At 38.0% G+C, this 19,088-nt stretch overlaps 1 protein-coding gene across 2 annotated transcripts in view; it reads right to left on the bottom strand.

The window, feature by feature from the left end:
- gpam (glycerol-3-phosphate acyltransferase, mitochondrial) overlaps positions 1-19,088 on the bottom strand; it is a 43,829-nt gene that overhangs the window by 23,032 nt on the left and 1,709 nt on the right. Inside the window, exons 2-8 of one of the 2 annotated variants that reach the window (XM_062055591.1) lie at positions 4,948-5,093; positions 4,749-4,868; positions 4,540-4,613; positions 1,647-1,760; positions 1,428-1,571; positions 219-318; positions 10-146 (exon numbers count right to left, since the gene is read on the bottom strand). In XM_062055591.1, the coding sequence (XP_061911575.1) occupies positions 10-146; positions 219-318; positions 1,428-1,571; positions 1,647-1,760; positions 4,540-4,613; positions 4,749-4,868; positions 4,948-5,031 (773 nt within the window). In that variant the 5' untranslated portion in view covers positions 5,032-5,093. The remainder of the gene's footprint in view (positions 1-9; positions 147-218; positions 319-1,427; positions 1,572-1,646; positions 1,761-4,539; positions 4,614-4,748; positions 4,869-4,947; positions 5,094-19,088) is intronic. The other variant, XM_062055592.1, reaches the window with a different exon arrangement.

The following is a 19,088-nucleotide window of genomic DNA, read 5'->3' as shown; positions in this document are numbered from 1 at the left end:
ACCCCTCACCTGAGGATGGGGATGCTGAGGTTGTTTCCGGCGGCGATGTGCGGTGCTTTGATGTTGTGACAGAAGAGGATGAGCGTGATGAGAAGGTAGTCGATGTGAGACTTGTGTACGGGGAGGAAGACCATGGGCATGTTCTGCTGCGCGGACGAGACAAGAGGCTTGTTATTGTCTCCTAAAATACTCTGTAACAGCATACTCTGTCTCCTGACCTCTGCTGCTGCTTTCTTGACCATCTCCAGCTGGCCTTTGTGGATCTGAATGCTCCAGAAGAAACCGTTAAAGAGCCTCAGGAGAACCCAGCCTGTCAGCCTAAACGCAACATAAGGGAAGAGCGAGGACTCCAAATTTAGACTAACTTATCCACTTGACTCTAAATTTACAACAACAGGAAGTAACAGAAATATGCAAGCTGTAAATGTAACTTGCAGCTTCCACTCTTCTTGGAAAACATTCTACAATATTTTGGAGTGTATTTGTTTATGTAATTGAAGGGGTTCTTCCACACCTAACCCATCTTTAAAACTGCTCAAAACATGATATTGAATCTGAATCAATGTTTTTAGGAATTATTGACCTATCCAAGGCTCTGATTACTTCACATCAAATATTCCACTTTGAAAAATATTTTTGGTGCAAGATTTTGCATATATTGTGTGTTTGCCATAAATAAACATAGTTTTCTATGACAAAAAGGGCAGAAAACAAACAAACAAAAAAACAACATAAAAAAAAACAAAAACGGATAGATCTGAGGTTGATGTAGACTCTAGAGATTTAAGCGTTAAATAAATCATGTATGTATGCCCTGGCACACGATTATCATAATTTCATGACCGAAGCAAAAAACTTGTTACACTTTTATACTGAAATAAATACAACTACAACTTATTAAATAAAAATATAGAAAAACATACTGGCAGCGGTAAAGTTTAGATCCATGAAGGAAAGAAGAAAGCGAATAAATGTTTATAACTGAATACATTTACATATGCATTCAAATGTGTTTTCTTTTGTACTATTTTTTTAATGAATTAAGTATTGTTTATGACAACCTTTTTCCAAAACACAATATAGAATGTGAGATATAACAGGATAATGCATACATTTATAATTTGTTTTCAAAACCATTACAAAAAAGTGGGACCCTAAAAATGTACTATGAGACCCCATTTTGAAAATTCCTAGCGCACACACGGGTTGGTAACGAAATATCTTGACACATATAGATTAAAAAAATTAACATTAACTTCGAGAGCTTACGGTAAGGGAACATTGTCCCTTGGAGGGTGTGAAAGAAAATAATTTGAGAGACACTGCATTAAACCAGGCTTTTACTGACAATGTTTTGTGCGCTGGAGACAGGGAATGTCCAAATATGGACGTGCATGACTATACAGTTAGGATGTGTTGTATCTCACCGGATGAAGGCTGGAGAAACATTGGCCACCATCTTCTGGAGGAAGCTTCTGGCCTTCTGCTTGACCTTTTTGACGGATTTGTGCTCGGGATCAGGCTGGCTGCCATCCAAATCGGAGGCCACGCTGCAGATGGCGCCCTCAACTCTGCAATAAATGCACAGACTTTATTTAGTTTCATGGATCTGAATGTCTCTCCCGCTCGAAGGGCGTCTGCTGTACCGGTCGCTGTTGAGCACGTTCTCCACCACGTTCCTGGGGAACATGTCCTTGTGGACGTCCCTCTCCATGACGAAGAGCGAGTAGCTCAATTGGCGGGCCAACCAGCCGCGCTGCCTGCGCGCCAGAAACCAAAACACATCTTCAGAACACACACAGTTGACATTTTACTCACTCACTGATAACAGGTCAGCTGGATTACAAAGAAGACTCCTGTTTGTTTACTCTCCTGCGTATCATTTACACTTCTTGTTACACCTTGATTAACCTTTCCATAACATCACACTTCTTATGTTGCACCTTCCATATTTCACTAACTACTGCTACATGTTGTTTTTGTTAATGGCACTTATATATTGTATCTTATATGAAAATAAATGCTTTTGAAATTTATTTCAACTGTTTTATGTTGCGCAAGAGTGAATAATATCATACCTCTGCCAAGAGCAAGTCTATTAATTCACTTTTATTTACCATTACATTAGATTAATTATATAGTATTTTACTTTTATTTCAGGCTGTCAACCAAAAAATATTTATTAGTGATTAATTGCATTTTTTCTTTAGTTAACTCGTAATTAATTACAATTAATCACAGACAGATAGAGATTTTTTTAAGTATACCTTGGACAGATTGTTTTCAAGTTTTTAATGATACTATCACCATGGGGCAAGGCGATGCAAATGCTTGTTCATTAAATATTATGCTTCCATAAAAAGCCCAACATAAAATGGACATAAACATACTTTTACAGACACAACGGCTGGAGTGGAACTCATTTTCAACCCTGGAATTTCATGCCTCAGACCGTCCCACTTGAGATCATAACCGACCAATTATATTAAAATGATGTAATAACAACCTATAGTGTTAAGTCTGTTTTCTAATGCCTTGTAATGCAGTCTATTGATCTAAATAATAATGACGTTTTTTCACATTGTATATTTATGTAAACAGGAGTTCAAGTGCAATTTTTTGACATATCCAAACCTTAGAATTGAAAGTTTTCCTGTACTTACATTAACTGCACCTCCGGTATAATAAACATATTCACACATTTGACTGGTAAAATATTTAGATTGAAACAATTCAGTGACAAAATATGGAGGTTTCATCATATTGTTGGCTATATATATTTACTAGTGTGGGCCTATAGGCTATAAACAAGTCATGAAAATAGATGGATGGATGGATGGATATTCAATACAACTTGCTGCTTGTGGCCTGCTGCGTGGTTTTGCCTGCATTTACATTATGGGCCGACAATCAAACATGACGATAAGGCTGTAACATTATGAAAAATTTCCTATCACGGTTATCATTCTTATCGCAGTATTGTTAAATGTGCTCAAAAAGTACTTATACACAATTGAAATATTCTGACAAAGTTATTATTATTTTCTAAATAACTAAAATAGACAACATGTTATAAAAGCAACTATTTTGCATCTTTTGTGTGTCTTCTGCTTCACTGATAGTCTTTTAGTCTTAGTATTTTTATTGTTTTAAATGTCTACACTTTTATTGTTTTAAATATTGGTTTGTACTGTAGCTCTTTAAGATTCCCTATAAATGAAAAGTGCATCAACAAATAAAATCTATTATTATTTCCGACAGGCGTTTTGGTGTCCTACTCTGTTAGGCAGTCCATGAACACACCGTAAAAACACCTCCGTCTCACATTCCTCAGAGTATAGAACGATCACTTTGTTCGAAGAGAGCACAGTTTGTAGGTTCAATGTGCACAATTGGATAGCTTAGTTGCTCAGACAGCAATGTGTTTAGGTAAGTTTAGATTAGGGTGTGTTGTTTCTAAATGGGGAAAGATGTTAATGTCTCTTGTTTTCATGTTAGCATCTAAGCTCAAGTCAGACCGTGAGCTTATCAAAGTGCAGTTATCAATCACGGTTCTTCGAGATTTCATTTTAAAACAGTAATACTAATCATCAGGAGTTTTACCACAGTTATCATTAATATCGTTTATCGATACATCCCTAGGGCACAATAACAACATGTCAAAAAATAAATAAATACAAATTGTGCCGTTAAAGCAAATTCTGCTTATTGCGTAAACTTTGACAGTCCTATGTTTATTGGATATCTCGTAATTTTGACTTTTTACTTCTCCTCTACATACATTTTACACAGCAATCGTGGAATACTATCCTTATTATTGATAATTTAGCTATAAATCCGAACTACAAGTTAAAGTTAAAGTCCCAATGATTGTCACACACACACTAGGTGTGGTGAAATTTGTCCTCTGCATTTGACCCATCCCCTTGTTCACCCCCTGACATCGGTAGGTTGTGAGTTCAAACCCCGGCCGAGTCATACCAAAGACTATACAAATGGGACCCATTACCTCCCTGCTTGGCACTCAGCATCAAGGGTTGGAATTGGGGGTTAAATCACCAAAATGATTCCCGGGCGCGGCCACCGCTGCTGCTCACTGCTCCCCTCACCTCCCAGTGTTAAATGCAAGCTAATGAGACTGACTGATAACGAGATGGAGCCCTGGTTGTTTAATGGCCAATAAACCCCTTTTTGGGTTAAATATAATTCAGAATATTCTTCAGAGAGCCAGTGTCCACTGCAGGGGCTATTTCCTTTTTTCTCTAAAATGTGTAACTCTGACAAAAGACCAAGAACAAATGTCCACTGCAGAGGACGCCATCTCACAGTAGGTTACCCTGCACATTAGAGTTAAGATGTACGTCCATGTCTTAATGACATTCAGACACATGATGCAAGTGTGTCCGCTGTCACTTTAATTATTCACGGCTCCCCAGAATTCATTACACGTGCTTGAAAAGCCAGCACCTTTCTACTACTACAACGACTCCTACTCTACACAAGGCTTCGTATTCTAGAAGACCTTGAAGTTCAATGTACCTGGTGTGAGTCTCGTTAATGTAGATGACATTGCGCAGTCCCAGCGACGGAATACTGGGGTTGAACAGCTTCTCCTGCGGCGGACATACAATCTCATCATAACTTAAAAAGGAATTCGATATACAATATTAAAAACAGCTCTTGCAGTGTATAGTCAATGATGCTAATTGTGTTGTGGCGAGCGTTAATTATCAGCGGCATAAGCTTACCCAGCTCTGTGGTGTGCACGAGTGACAGCAGCGGCCCACAAAGGGCCTCTTCCTGTTCAGCAGCCCCTCCTTCCACGTGCTGGCCACGCAGCGCAGCACCGACGGACTCGTGCTGCGATCCTGGCAGAATCCACAAAAAAAAATCAACACATGATTGCGCAAAGATTAGTAAAACACATGAATGAGATTTGTGGCTCACTGAGTCGTCATTGGGCCGCTTCCACCGGTTGCACCACTGCTCGCCGTTGTTGACCTGCAGCAACAGGCCGTCCGACGGCTCCATCGTCTATGAAGGCCCTTTCCTTCACCCTTCTCCCTTCAGACAGAAGACCTCCGACTGGGCGCCTGGTTGGGAGGTGAGAAGGATTGCTTTAAACGGCTGCAGCCTCATCTAATCCGCAATCACTTTTTACTGGAAGCAAATATTACTCATTGAACCAGCAAAGGATGATCAAAAATGTCAGTATCACGACAGACAGGGCATCTATTAAAGCGGATTCCCTAAAATATCAAGTGCCTCTGCTCCAGTAAACGTATACAGGTATAAAATACCTGTATACATTTTATATCACTACTATTGTATTTTTTTTAATCATCAAATCGTAGCCTTTGCGCTCGTACCCGTCATGCCAGTATAAATGGCATGACACTACTGTTGTATTTATTAAATTATTAAAATATAGCCTCCGCGTTGGACACATCATGCTTGAATTAATTGCATTAGTTAACACGACTACTGTATTTTGTAATTTTATTAAATCGTAGTGCTTGCGCTAGTAGAGGCTACGCCCGTATAAATTACAATAACACTACTAGTGTATTTCTTACATTATCAAATTGCAGCCTGCGCGCGAGTAGTTGCCATGCCTGTATAAATTGCACAACACTACTACTGTATTTCTTTAATTATTAAATCATAGCCTCTGCCCTAGTAGACGCTATGCCTGTATAAAGTTTATAACGCTACTATTTTATTTCTTAAATGATCAAATAATAGCCTCCGCACTAGTAGACGCTATGCCCGTATAAAGTTCATTACACTACTATTAAATTTCTTAAATTATTTACATCGTAGCCTCCGCGCTAATAGACGCCATGCCCATATAAATTGCATAACACTACTATGTTAATGCTTACATGATCAAATCATAGCCTGTGTGCTAGTACAGTGGTCCCCAACTTTCACCCCCCCGCCCCTGTCCCATGGACAGGGGGGGTGAAATTAAAACTATATATATATATATTTTTTCCCCATAAAGAAATACAATCATGTGTGCTTATGGACTGTATCCCTGCAGACAGTATTGATCTCTATTGATATATAATGTATATATTGTGTTTTTTATATTGATTTAATAAATTAAAAAAATAATATATATATATATATATTTTTTTTTAAATTTCTTGTGCGGCCCGGTACCAATCGGTTCGCGGCCCGGTGGTTGGGGACCACTGTGCTAGTATACGCCATGCCCATATAAATTGATTTTTGTTTCATCATATATTACTGCCGTTGTACATGTTAATGTTTACTTTTGTATACAAATCAACACAAAATCCGTACTTTGAAGCAATGTTCACGGACTCTAGTATTTAGCTTGTTAGCTTCCTGTTGCAGTTGAGCGATGATGAGCCTTACAGTTTGTGTAAGACGTGGCAGAACTACCAGCAGAGCACCGCATTGCTGGAGAGAGGAAGTCTGTTGATTGCTGCCCAGAAAGTGTGGGCGCCTTTCTAATGATGGGTCCCCAAAATGCAAGTCCTCGCATGCAGGAAGATGTTAGAATATGTCCGATGCGTTGCAACAGTCAGACTTAATGCATTGTTGCAGCTCCATGATTTTTGTGCACACCATGCCATGCGCGTTTGTGAGACCAGCGGGTGAAGTGTCCGACCATGCTCGGGGGTTTTGGGCGCGGTGTCAAGAGCAGCGGGATGTGAGGCTGAAGAGAGAGAGGTGAGGCGTGCGGGCGTGCTCAGGGGTTAAAATGAGTGCCTGTTGACAGGTCTGTTGGCCACTCTCTGGGTGGAGGTGTCGCTAATGTCATATTAATTAAAAAAAATTCCCTAATATTTTTGCAATTGACCGGTAGGGTCGCAAAGATCGACTAGTCGATCGTGATCGAAGGGTTGGTGACCCCTGCTGTAAAGAATTGAATCGTAGCCTTTGCACAAGTAGATGCCATACCTGAATAAATTGCATAACACTACCACTGTATTCAATCAGATAATGGCCTCCACATTAACAGACGCCAAACCTCAACAATTGCACAACCACATCTCTTCAAATAGGGGACCTTTGCTCTAATAAACACTATTCCTTTAAACACGACATCTGTTAATAATAAACACCATTCCTATAAACATGACATCAGTCAATACTAAACACAATTCCATCTGTACAGCTGATTATTACCGCAGAGTTCAATGAAAAAGTGTTGCGGCATGAAACGTGGAAGATGCTAATGCTAATCAACATAATTCCTTAACCCTAATAAACACCCTATACTACCAATCATTATCACAGCAAGGCATACATGTGCAACATAAGCCTCCATCCTTGACACCTGACCATTAATAGACACCGGCTACTCGAGGTGAGGGAAATAATCGATTTTTAGATGCATCGCAATTCAGACATGGATGATTATAAAATCGACTAGTAAACGTCAATAATCGGTAATTGATTTATTTATTGTAAATAATGTAATGCACACAGTTCTAAAATTTGGCCTCACCGAGAGATCCGACCAGTTCCTTTACTATTGGCCGCTTATGTTCCAGTTTTGCACACATTTCCGTTAATTTAATAAATGTGATGACTAGGGATGTCCGATAATATCGGCAGTCCGATATTATCGGCCGATAAATGCTTTAAAATGTAATATCGGAAATTATCGGTATCGGTTTCAAAATTATCGGTTTCAAAAAGTAAAATGTATGACTTTTTAAAACGCCGCTGTGTACACAGACGTGGGAGAAATACAGAGCGGCAATAAACCTTAAAGGCACTGCCTTTGCGTGCCGGCCCAGTCACATAATATCTAGGGCTTTTCACACACACTAGTGAATGCAATGCATACTTGGTCCGCAGCCATACAGGTCACACTGAGGGTGACCGCATAAACAACTTTAACACTGTTAAAAATATGTGCCACGCTGTGAACCCACACCAAACAAGAATGACAAACAAATTTCGGGAGAACATCCGCACCGTAACACAACATAAACACAACAGAACAAATACCCAGAACCCCTTGCAGCACTAACTCTTCCGGGACGCTACAATATACATCCCCCACCTCAACCCCGCCCACCTCAACCTCCTCATACTCTCTCAGGGAGAGCATGTCCCAAATTCCAAGCTGCTGTTTTGAGGCATGTAAAAAAAAATAATGCACTTTGTGACTTCAATAATAAATATGGCAGTGCCATGTTGGCATTTTTTTACATAACTTCAGTTGATTTATTTTGGAAAACCTTGTTACATTGATTAATGCATCCAGCGGGGCATCACAACAAAATTAGGCATAATAAAGCGTTGATTCCACGACTGTATATATCGGTATCGGTTGATATCGGAATCGGTAATTAAGAGTTGGACAATATCGGATATCGGCAAAAAAGCCATTATCGGACATCTCTAGTGATGACAATTAATTTCTGTTTCTTATTACAAATGCACTGATTTTAAAAGTTTCAAGTGATAAACGCTTATTTGGTGAAACCAAAAGAAATGTAAAACTGCATCAATATACATGAATTAAAGATGCATCAATAATCAATTCTTAATCGAACCGTAGCTCCTGAAACGTAATCGAATCGTGAGGTGCCCAAAGATTCCCACCTGCTGTTGACTAAATGAACACATTGTATGACTGTATTTCACCCTATGGCTACACTTTTACACACCAATAATCGATAAAAGAGCGTACAAAGTCAAAATGAGAGCACTACGGAGACGTTGGGTGTCACGGAGTGCTGGACAACCTTTTGTTCCAGCGCTGTACAAAAACACAGCGCGTGGGCCCCAAACGTCCACACAAAAAAGACAAGCCCACAAATTGTGTCCCACACAATTTATGAGCAGATTATTTCTAACTGCACATGTGCAAAGGGGGCAGCTGGATGATAGCCTAGGCTGTGCTAAAATAGGTTGGTGAGTTACACAATGATGAACACTACTATCAATCTGGAGTGGAACCTCTTTTGGCAGACGTGTTCCATCACTAGTGACGAGCAGCGGCGATCACGTGCCCTTCCAATGCCCTGCACAGTAGATGGCATGCACACTGACTGGCGAGTAGGGTTTTTAAGAAGGGGTCATTGCCCGAGAGTACTCCCCATGGATGGGGTGACTTTGTCAAGAGCTAAACAAAACAGACGGAGAATGAGAAGCAGTGGACGATTGGGTAACAGAGGAAGGTTGCCATGACACCGTGGAAGATTTACAGTCCATTTAACCCTTTGAGGCACCTCACGGGACCAAATGTTTACATTCTGCGTATTTGTTTTGATTGTCAACAGTCAGTTTGATGGCTAACCGTATGAAACTTGGCCTGAATCTATTTCATTATGATTATTTTTTTCATTTCACGATTCCCTCAATTTCGAGGTGTATAAAAAAGCAGGTATTTTGAACTAAGTCTAAGTCTACTGTAATCTTGAGATGTTATATATAATGTGGGTCAGAGTCAGGATTATGATATCCTTTTGGATGTGTGGTAAAGCACCTTGTGTTCTATATTTGAAGTCTGCAAGAATAGTATGCAGTTTACATAAAGGAAAAACCACAGTATGCTGATTCGGTGAAGGTTAAAAAATACTAATGCATCAATATCAATGTTATTATTTATTACCGTAAAACCCAAATATTTAACTTTACATATCGTTTTTGGAAAATATTGCACATTTTGTGTATGCTATTATGTTGTTATACATAAAAGGAGGAATATAAATAATTAAAAATAATACATTTTAGATCCTTGGTTAGGTTGTTGAAAAGGTTAGATGCAGTAAAAGTCATATAAATATTCAATACATTCATTACATTACATCTTTTAAATTAATTCTGTTTAGCTCCAGAAAATAATGTATTAAAATTAATATTTTGTTTGTAAAAATCATAATAATAATGCATTAAAATCAATGTTATTGATTATTGCCTTCAGCCTGAATATTCAACTTTGCATTTCACTTTTAGAAAATATTTATTTTGTTTACACTGTTAGGTTATCACAAAACAGGGCACAAAAAGATAATAACATTAATTAAAAATACATTTTACATCCTTGGTTAGGTTGTTAAAAAGTCTAATAAATATTTATATACTACAATAGTGCCATCTTTTAAATACATTATCGTTAGCTCTAAAAAATAATAATGTATCAATTTGTTGTTATCAATAATTGACCAAGTCACTACTGTAATAACCACATCAGAAATGTCCCATTTTGATCAAAACCAAATATTATTAATTATTGCCTTCAACTTAAATATTCTACTTTGCATCCAATTTTTGGAAAATATTGCATATTTTGTGTATGCTATTAGGTTATTACAAATAAAAAAAGGAATAGAAATAATTTAAAAAAGAATACATTTTAGATCCTAGGCTAGGTTGTTGAAAAGGTTAGATGCAGTAAAAGTCAAATTGTACTTTGATTGCTAACAGAGTTGAGTACCTTCAAGGTACTCAACTCATTATATTTTTATTACTTTTAGTGCAGCAGAAAGTGTCATCTTTTAAATTAATTCTGTTTGGCTTCAGAAAATAATAACGCATTAAAATGAATTTTTGTTTTTAAAAATCATAATAATAATGCATTAAAATCAATGGTTTTATTTATTGCCTTCAACCGAAATATTCAACTTTCCATTTCACTTTTAGAAAATATTTATTTTGTTTACACTGTTAGGTTATTATCACAAAACGGGGCACAAAAAGATAATTAATTATCAATTTCTCATCCTTGGCTAGGTTGTTGAAAAGTCAAATAAATATTTATATACTACAATAGTGCCATCTTTAATATAAATTCTCTTTAGCTCCAAAAAATAATAATGTATCAAAATTAATGTTGTTATCAATAATTGACAAAGTCAGTTCTGTAAAAAACACATCAGAAATGTCCCATTTTGATCAAAACCAAATATTATTAATTATTGCCTTCAACTTAAATATCCTACTTTGCATCTCCTTTTTGGAAAATTTACTTTCACAGGGTGTACCCCACCTTCCGCCTGAATGCAGCTGAGATAGGCTCCAGCACCCCCTACGACCCCAAGAGGGACAAGCGGTAGAAAATTAGTGGATGATTTAGTTTATACTGTTAGGTTATTATCACAAAACGGGGCACAAAAATATAAAATAATTCAAATCAATCCTACATCCTTGATTAGGTTGCTGAAAATATTTATATTTTACATGAGTGCCATCTTTTAAATACAATCTATTTAGCTCCGAAAAATAATAATGCATCAAAATTAATGTTGGAAATAATTGACCTAGTCAGTGTTGTAATAACCATATCACAAATGTCCCATTGTGTATCACATTTAGGAAAATATTATATAATACACAACAGCTTGATATATATAATTTTCTTAAATAAACAAATGACAGACTGAATGCCTGAGCACAGTGCGCTGCTGTGCTAGGGCCTTACGTGCTTATTACCAAGGCGGAAGAAAAAGTAGTTCCCATCAATCGCGTTTCGTTAAGATCTTACTGATTTAGTTACTATAGACTGTGTTCATGTTCCTGGTATACATCAGTGGTACTCAAACTTTTTTCACCAAGTACCATTTCAGAAAAAAGCTCGTCTTTCCAAGTACCACCATAATGACCAACATCAAAATACAGAAGCGTAATCGGCCTATGTATTCATTAAAAACAAGGCAGATATTTTATTTAAGTAGAATATTTTATATTTTGGCCACTGTAACATTACACAAGGTTTGAATAGCAACACTGTGTTTGAATATAGGAAAATAAAACACTGTACTTTAATCAAGTGATTAGCTCATTTTAACTCAGGAGGAAAATCTGTGCACAACTTCAGATTGTTTTCTTTGTCTTACTTTGGCCAAAAATAGAACAAACACATTCTGAAAATATTGCAATAAAAATATAGAAAAAAAACCAAGCAGCGGTAAAGTTTAGATCCATGAAGGAAAGAAGAAAGTGAATGATGTTTATAATTGAATACATTTACATATGCTTACATTTTAAAAACTTTTTTTTTTATGAATTGAGTAACGTTTATGACAACCTTTTTCCAAAACACAATATAGAATGTGAGATATGACAGGATAAAGCATAAATGTATCATTTGTTTTCAAAATGGTTAAAAAAATGTAATTTCAGTTCTTATGTGTCTTGTACATGTTAAAGAATGGACAATAATAAAGCTTTCTGATCCTGATCCTGAAAATGTCGGACCCCAAAAATTTACTGTGGGACCCCATTTTTATGACTTCATGGGGTCCCAGGGACCCCATTTTGAAAATTCCTAGCGCCAACACTGATGGAGTATTGGTGCGTGCAAAACAGCAGCAGGCGGCTGTGGCCTGCGGGCCGGGTTCTAATACTAATCAAATATCATCCCGGGGGCCATAGATAATTAATTCGCGGGATCTGGCCCGCGGGCCTTGACTTTGACATCACTGCACTAGATGGGGCCCGTGTACCACGAGCAGTTTGAGAATCGCTGATATGCATTATCTCAAATAACTGAAGTATCAAAAGCATCTATATTTTGATTTGAGATTTGATATTAGAGCAGGGGTGTCAAACTCAATTTAGATGGGGGGCCACATGGAGAAAAATCTACTCCCAAGTGGACCGGACCGGTAAAATCACAGCACGATAACTTAAAAATAAAGACAACTTTAGATTGTTTTCTTTGTTTAAAAAAGAACAAGCACATTCTGAAATTTTACAAATCACAATGTTGTTGTTTTTTTTTTAAATGTATATGTTGCGGTTAATAGTATTCTATCTTTATTTGTCGTTATTTATATTTTCTGAATAAATTATGTGATAATGTTCATCAGTCAACTCATTAGTGTTAATTTTCAATATCAAGATAAAAAATTACATCAAAATCAAATTACAGTATGTTATTTATGTAGTTTGCTCATTTTTCTCGACTGATGTACTAACATCATGTGGTTTATTTATACATATGTAGCATCATCTACAAAGAATTGCTATTTCGACATGTAGTGGACACATTTAGAACAGCAGTTTCTTTCATTCAAAAATTTCAGGTTAATTTTTATACTTAGCAAACTCATCCTTGCGGGCCAGATAAAGCCTGTTCGCGGGCCTGACACAGCTGTATTAGAGCATAAAAACCTGGTATTGGCGGTATCGACATTTCAATATTGAACCGCACATCACTACAAACCGGGCATTAAACAAATACATGCAATAAAGCATTTACATATATGTTAATATTTGATGGAGAGACCTGATCCGGCCCTCTGGACGTACGTTTGACACTCCTGTATTAGAGCATAAAGATCTGGTATCTGCGGTATCGACATTTCAATATTGAACCGCACATCACTACAAACCCGGCATTAAACAAATACATACAATAAAACATTTACATATATGTTAATATTTGATGGAGAGACCGTTTAGGATCCTAATGGCATATGTGAAACATTTTCAAAGTGACCTTAATACGTGTTTATTTTAATATCCTTAAATATACTGCTATTTCTCTTGGAAGACAATGGCATACCTTCTAGTACATGCTCTTTCGTCTTTTTTGCAAATATATTTTATTGAATTTTCCAGTTAAAATCCCATTTGACAATCATACTTTGCTCACTCAGACCCTTCATACATGCACACATCCACTCATCCACACTCACATGCACGCTTGAGGAGAAAGGTGCACTTGGGCTTTAACAACTCAATGTTTACAGTATAGACATTATTAGAAAAAGTACCCAGATATTGTATACATCCATCCATCCTGCACTGGCTCAGGATCAGCAGACGATCCAGACCATAGCAAGATGGATGAATATTCCTCGGCATCAAGGATCCTCAGGAAGTGATCACTCGATCAGTGTTTTTCAACCTTCTTTGAGTGAAGGCACAATTTTTTTATTGAAAAAATCCGGAGGCAAACCACCAGCAGAAAACATTGAAAAATTAAACTCAGCAGTCGATATTGACAGTAAAAAGTCGTTCTCGACTCTTAATTCATATCCAATTGTTGGATATGAATTAATACCATAACCAAGCATGCATCACAATAGCCTTTGTCTCAAAGTAGGTGACCTGTCACATCACGCCATGACTTATTTTGAGTTTTTTGCTGTTTTCCTGTGTGTAGTGTTTTAGTTCTTGTCTTGCGCTCCAATTTTAGTGGCTTTTTCCTGTTTTGTTGGTATTTTCCTGTAGCAGTTTCATGTCTTCCTTTGAGCGCTTTTTCCCGCACCTGCTTTGTTTTAGCAATCAAGAATATTTAAGTTGTGAGGACGCTATCCTTCTTTGTGTGGACATTGTTGATTGTCACGTCATGTTCGGATGTACTTTGTGGACGTCGTCTCTGCTCCACACGCTGCAAGTTTTTGCTGTCATCCAGCATTCTGTTTTTGTTTACTTTGCAGCCAGTTCAGTTTCGTTTTGCATAGCCTTCCCTAAGTTTCAATGCCTTTTCTTAGCAGCACTCACCTTTTGTTTATTTTTGGTTTAAGAATTAGATACCTTTTTACCTGCACGCTGCCTTCCGCTGTGGTCTGCATATTGTGATCATGACACGACGTGTTCCCGACACCTACAAAGCAATTAGCTACCTGCTGCCACCTACTGATATGGAAGATTTTAACATGGTTACTCTGCCGAGCTCTAGACAGCACCAATACTCAACAACGGCACATTATTTGCGGATTTTTAATCCAATTAGGTGAAATTACATAATCTCCCACGGTACACCAAACTGTATCTCACGGCGCACTAGATCACCTCCCGGGGACCTCTCCACCGTTCACACTTAAAAAAGTTTTTAAAAAGTCACATTTTCGTGGCTTGATCGATTGCAAAAATAAATAAATAATTAAATAAAAAGTCACCAAAAAAAAGCAAGTAAACGGTGACAAAACCATATCAAAAGTGACACAAAAAAGCAATGGTTGTGTGGGAACAATACAAAAAATAATAAAAAAGGAATAAAACTACAAAAAAGATACAACACATTTTTTTTCTTTCTTTTTCCCCTTCTTTCCTTTCTTCCCCTCCCTTTCCCGAGGGGAAAAAAATGTCTATAAGTATATTTGTAGAGTTTACAAATCTTATTTTTTCAAGAGTCATTACGCTCACTAGTTCTAAGTGAACTTGTGAACATACATGCTCTTTCTTTAAGCTGGGTGCAGGAGCATTAAGCAGGTCAAACAGTGACAGATGGAGCTTGCACATAACTAGCCTCACAGACAACAATGGCCACGCACGTCTGGCTTGGACTAGCAACTACTTGGAAGCCTGTAAGAGCAGAGGTCTCCAAACATTTTCCAGCGAGGGCCACATAGAGAAGAAATTAAAGGATGCGAGGGCCACTTTCATACATGAAAAATACTCAAACCAAAACAATGTAGGTGAACATATGCTAACATTTGAAAAAATAATAATAATTCTACATCTTTTGATTGATTGATTGATTGAGACTTTTATTAGTAGGTTGCAAAGTGAAGTACATATTCCGTACAATTGACCACTAAATGGTAACACCCGAATAAGTTTTTCAACTTGTTTAAGTCGGGGTCCACTTAAATTGATTCATGATACAGATATATACTATCAGATATATACTATCATCATAATACAGTCATCACACAAGATAATCACAATGAATTATTTACATTATTTACAATCAGGGGTGTGGAGGGGGGGGGGGGGGGTAGGATATGGACATCAAGTAGTGGACATAGAGAGAGAGAGAGAGAGAGAGAGAGAGAGAGAGAGAGAGAGAGAGAGATCAGAAGGCATAAGAAAATCCGGGGAGGGTGTTAGTTTAGGGTTGTAGCTGCCTGGAGGTGAACTTTTATTGCGGTTTTGAAGGAGGATAGAGATGCCCTTTCTTTTATACTTGTTGGGAGCGCATTCCACATTGATGTGGCATAGAAAGAGAATGAGTTAAGACCTTTGTTAGTTCGGAATCTGGGCTTAACGTGGTTAGTGGAGCTCCCCCTGGTGTTGTGGTTATGGCGGTCATTTACGTTAAGGAAGTAGTTTGACATGTACTTCGGTATCAGGGAGGTGTAGCGGATTTTATAGACTAGGCTCAGTGCAAGTTGTTTAACTCTGTCCTCCACCCTGAGCCAGCCCACTTTAGAGAAGTGGGTAGGAGTGAGGTGTGATCTGGGGTGGAGGTCTAAAAGTAATCTGACTAGCTGGTTCTGGGATGTTTGGAGTTTAGATTTGAGGGTTTTGGAGGTGCTAGGGTACCAGGAGGTGCATGCGTAATCGAAAAAGGGTTGAACGAGAGTTCCCGCCAGAATCCTCAAGGTGCTTTTGTTGACCAGAGAGGAGATTCTGTAGAGAAATCTCGTTCGTTGGTTAACCTTTGTGATTACCTTGGTTGCAATTTTATCACAGGAAAGGTTAGCCTCTAGAATGGAACCTAGGTAGGTGACCTCATCTTTCCTGGTGATAACAATGTCACCCACTTTTATAGTGAAGTCATTGACTTTCTTGAGGTTGATGTGGGACCCAAACAGGATGGATTCTGTTTTACCTAAGTGTATGGATAGCTTGTTGTCAGCGAGCCAGGTGCAAGTTCTACAGAGCTCAGCACTGAGGATTTTCACCACCTGTGACTTGTCCTTGCCGGATACCAGCAGGGCAGAGTCATCCGCAAACAAAAACAATTCACAGTCGCATGCCGATGACATGTCGTTTATGTATATTAGGAACAGTAAAGGTCCCAATATACTGCCTTGGGGGACTCCACAGCTCACCGAGGGGGGGGGGGGGGGAGACACGGTGCCGTTCACCTCTGCCACCTGCTCCCTCCCCTCCAAGTAAGATTGCATCCAGCTCCATGAGTTCTATCTTTGTTTTGTGTTATAGATAACAAAGCAATAAAATAATTCATGATTATTTCAATAATGATTTTATTTGTATTTATGTTAACTATGCTCTAAAGTAAGCTTGTATTTACTATTATTGCTTTTATACTGTCAACTGAAACGCTTTTGGAGGGCTTTAGTACACTCAAAAACACACCATGTCTCACAAGAAATGTGTACACTTTTTCATCATGACAGGAAACACGGAAATCCAGGTAAATGGTAAATGGGTTATACTTGTATAGCGCTTTTCTACCTTCAAGGTACTCAAAGCGCTTTGTCACTATTTCTACATTCACACACTGATGGCGGGAGCTGCCATTGCAAGGCCCTAACCACGACCTATCAGGAGCAAGGGTGAAGTGTCTTGCTCAAGGACACACGGATCGTGACGAGGTTGGTAGAAGGTGGGGATTGAACCAGGAACCCTCAGGTTGCCACGCCGTCCCCATTCAAAAGGGCCCTTAATATGTGTTTATTTCAATATCCTTAAATATACTACTATTTCTCTTGGAAGACCATGGCATGCCTTTTAGTACATGCTCTTCTTTTTTTTTTTGCAAATATATTTAATCAAAGCATCAAAGACCTTATACAGTACGACATAGTGAGTTTGCAAACAACTAAAATTATACACAAAGCAAACTATAATCTGCTACCCAAGAATGTACAACAATTCTTCTAAAAAAAAAGAGGACAAATATAATCTTAGAGAAAAATTTAATTTAAAACATTTGTATGCACGTACAACACTTAAGACCTTCAGTATATCAGTGTGTGGAATTAAATTATGGAATGGATTAAGCAAAGCAATCAAACTATAAACTAATATGATCCACTTCAAGAAACTCTTCAAACCTAAAGTGTTTACAAAGTACAAAGAAGAAGAACCATGATAAACATTCTGAATTTATCTCATCCATCCATTCATTTTCTAGATAATCTTACTCATCTCACCATATGAAATGTAACTTACTTCACCGAATATTATTTATTCATTTTTATTGTGATTACTTATGGAGTATATTGTGAATAAATTGGGAACAGGAAGTGAACAAAACTTTTAGCAACTGTTATGTCAAAGAAAAGGGGTAGGATTAAATAAGCTATGCTTCTTCCTACTCCTTTTCGAACATGTTGAAAAGAGAAACTGGAAATTGTAATTTATCATGTTGTATGATTGCATGTTCCAAATAAACTCAAACTCCGTGAGACGCTCAGGTTGTCGACCATATTGGTTTTCAGGTCCCATTTTTGGGGGATTTGGTCCCGTTGAATTTTTCTTAGTTTTTTGTTCTAATTTAGGACATGTTTAGTTTGTCTATAGCAGTGTTTTTCAACCACTGTGCCGCGGCACACTAGTGTCGTGAGATATTGTCTGGTGTGCCGTGGGAAATTATGCAACTTCACCTAATTGGTAAAAAAAAAATTTTTTTGCAAATAAATAATTATAATACGCAAATAATGTGCCGTTCCTTAGTGTCTGTGCTGTGTAGAGCTCGGCAGGGTAACCATGTAATACTCCACGTCAGTAGGTGGCAGCAGGTAGTTAATTGCTTTGTAAAAGTCGGAAAGTGTCGGGTGAGATGAGGACGATTTGTCGTGAACCCAAAATGCAAAAGGCAAAAATGTATGTAACGCTTAAACCAAAAATGAACAAAAGGGAAAGGAAAAGGCATTGAAGCATAGGGATGGCTATGCAAAACAAAAGTAAAACTGAACTGGCTACAAAGTAAGCAGAAACAGAATGCTGGACGACAGCAAAAACTTGCAGCGTGTGGAGCAGAGACGGCGTCCACAGAGTACATCCGTACATGACTTGGCAAGTGCGGAGAATAGCGCTCAAAGGAAGACACGAAAACTGCTACAGGAAAACCTCAACAAAACAGGAAGGGCCACCAATATAACAGCGCAAGACAAGAACTAAAGCACTACACACAAGAAAACACCAACAAACTCAAAATAAGGCACGGCGACCTGTAGGAGTTTCATTTATTAACATATTCTGCTGGTGGTGCGCACTAAAACAACACCTCCAGGCAACTTCAACCCTTGACTAACACCCTCCCCCCTCCACATCCCCGGATTGTAAATAATCAAATGTATTTCCAGTGTATATACTTGTTCTTATGCTATCTGAACTCACTATGTTCTCTGCTCGCTGTACATATCCTACACTGTTTCAATGCCCATTTCTCTGATGATGCAATTGTTGATGACTGAAGTGCTGTTATCAACCAAACCCTCCTC

Source organism: Entelurus aequoreus, linkage group LG08, assembly GCF_033978785.1.
Source record: "Entelurus aequoreus isolate RoL-2023_Sb linkage group LG08, RoL_Eaeq_v1.1, whole genome shotgun sequence".
In the NCBI taxonomy this organism is placed as follows: Eukaryota; Metazoa; Chordata; class Actinopteri; order Syngnathiformes; family Syngnathidae; genus Entelurus; species Entelurus aequoreus.
The sequence above is the reverse complement of the archived record's forward strand: the minus strand, read 5'-3'. Positions and strand labels throughout refer to the sequence as shown.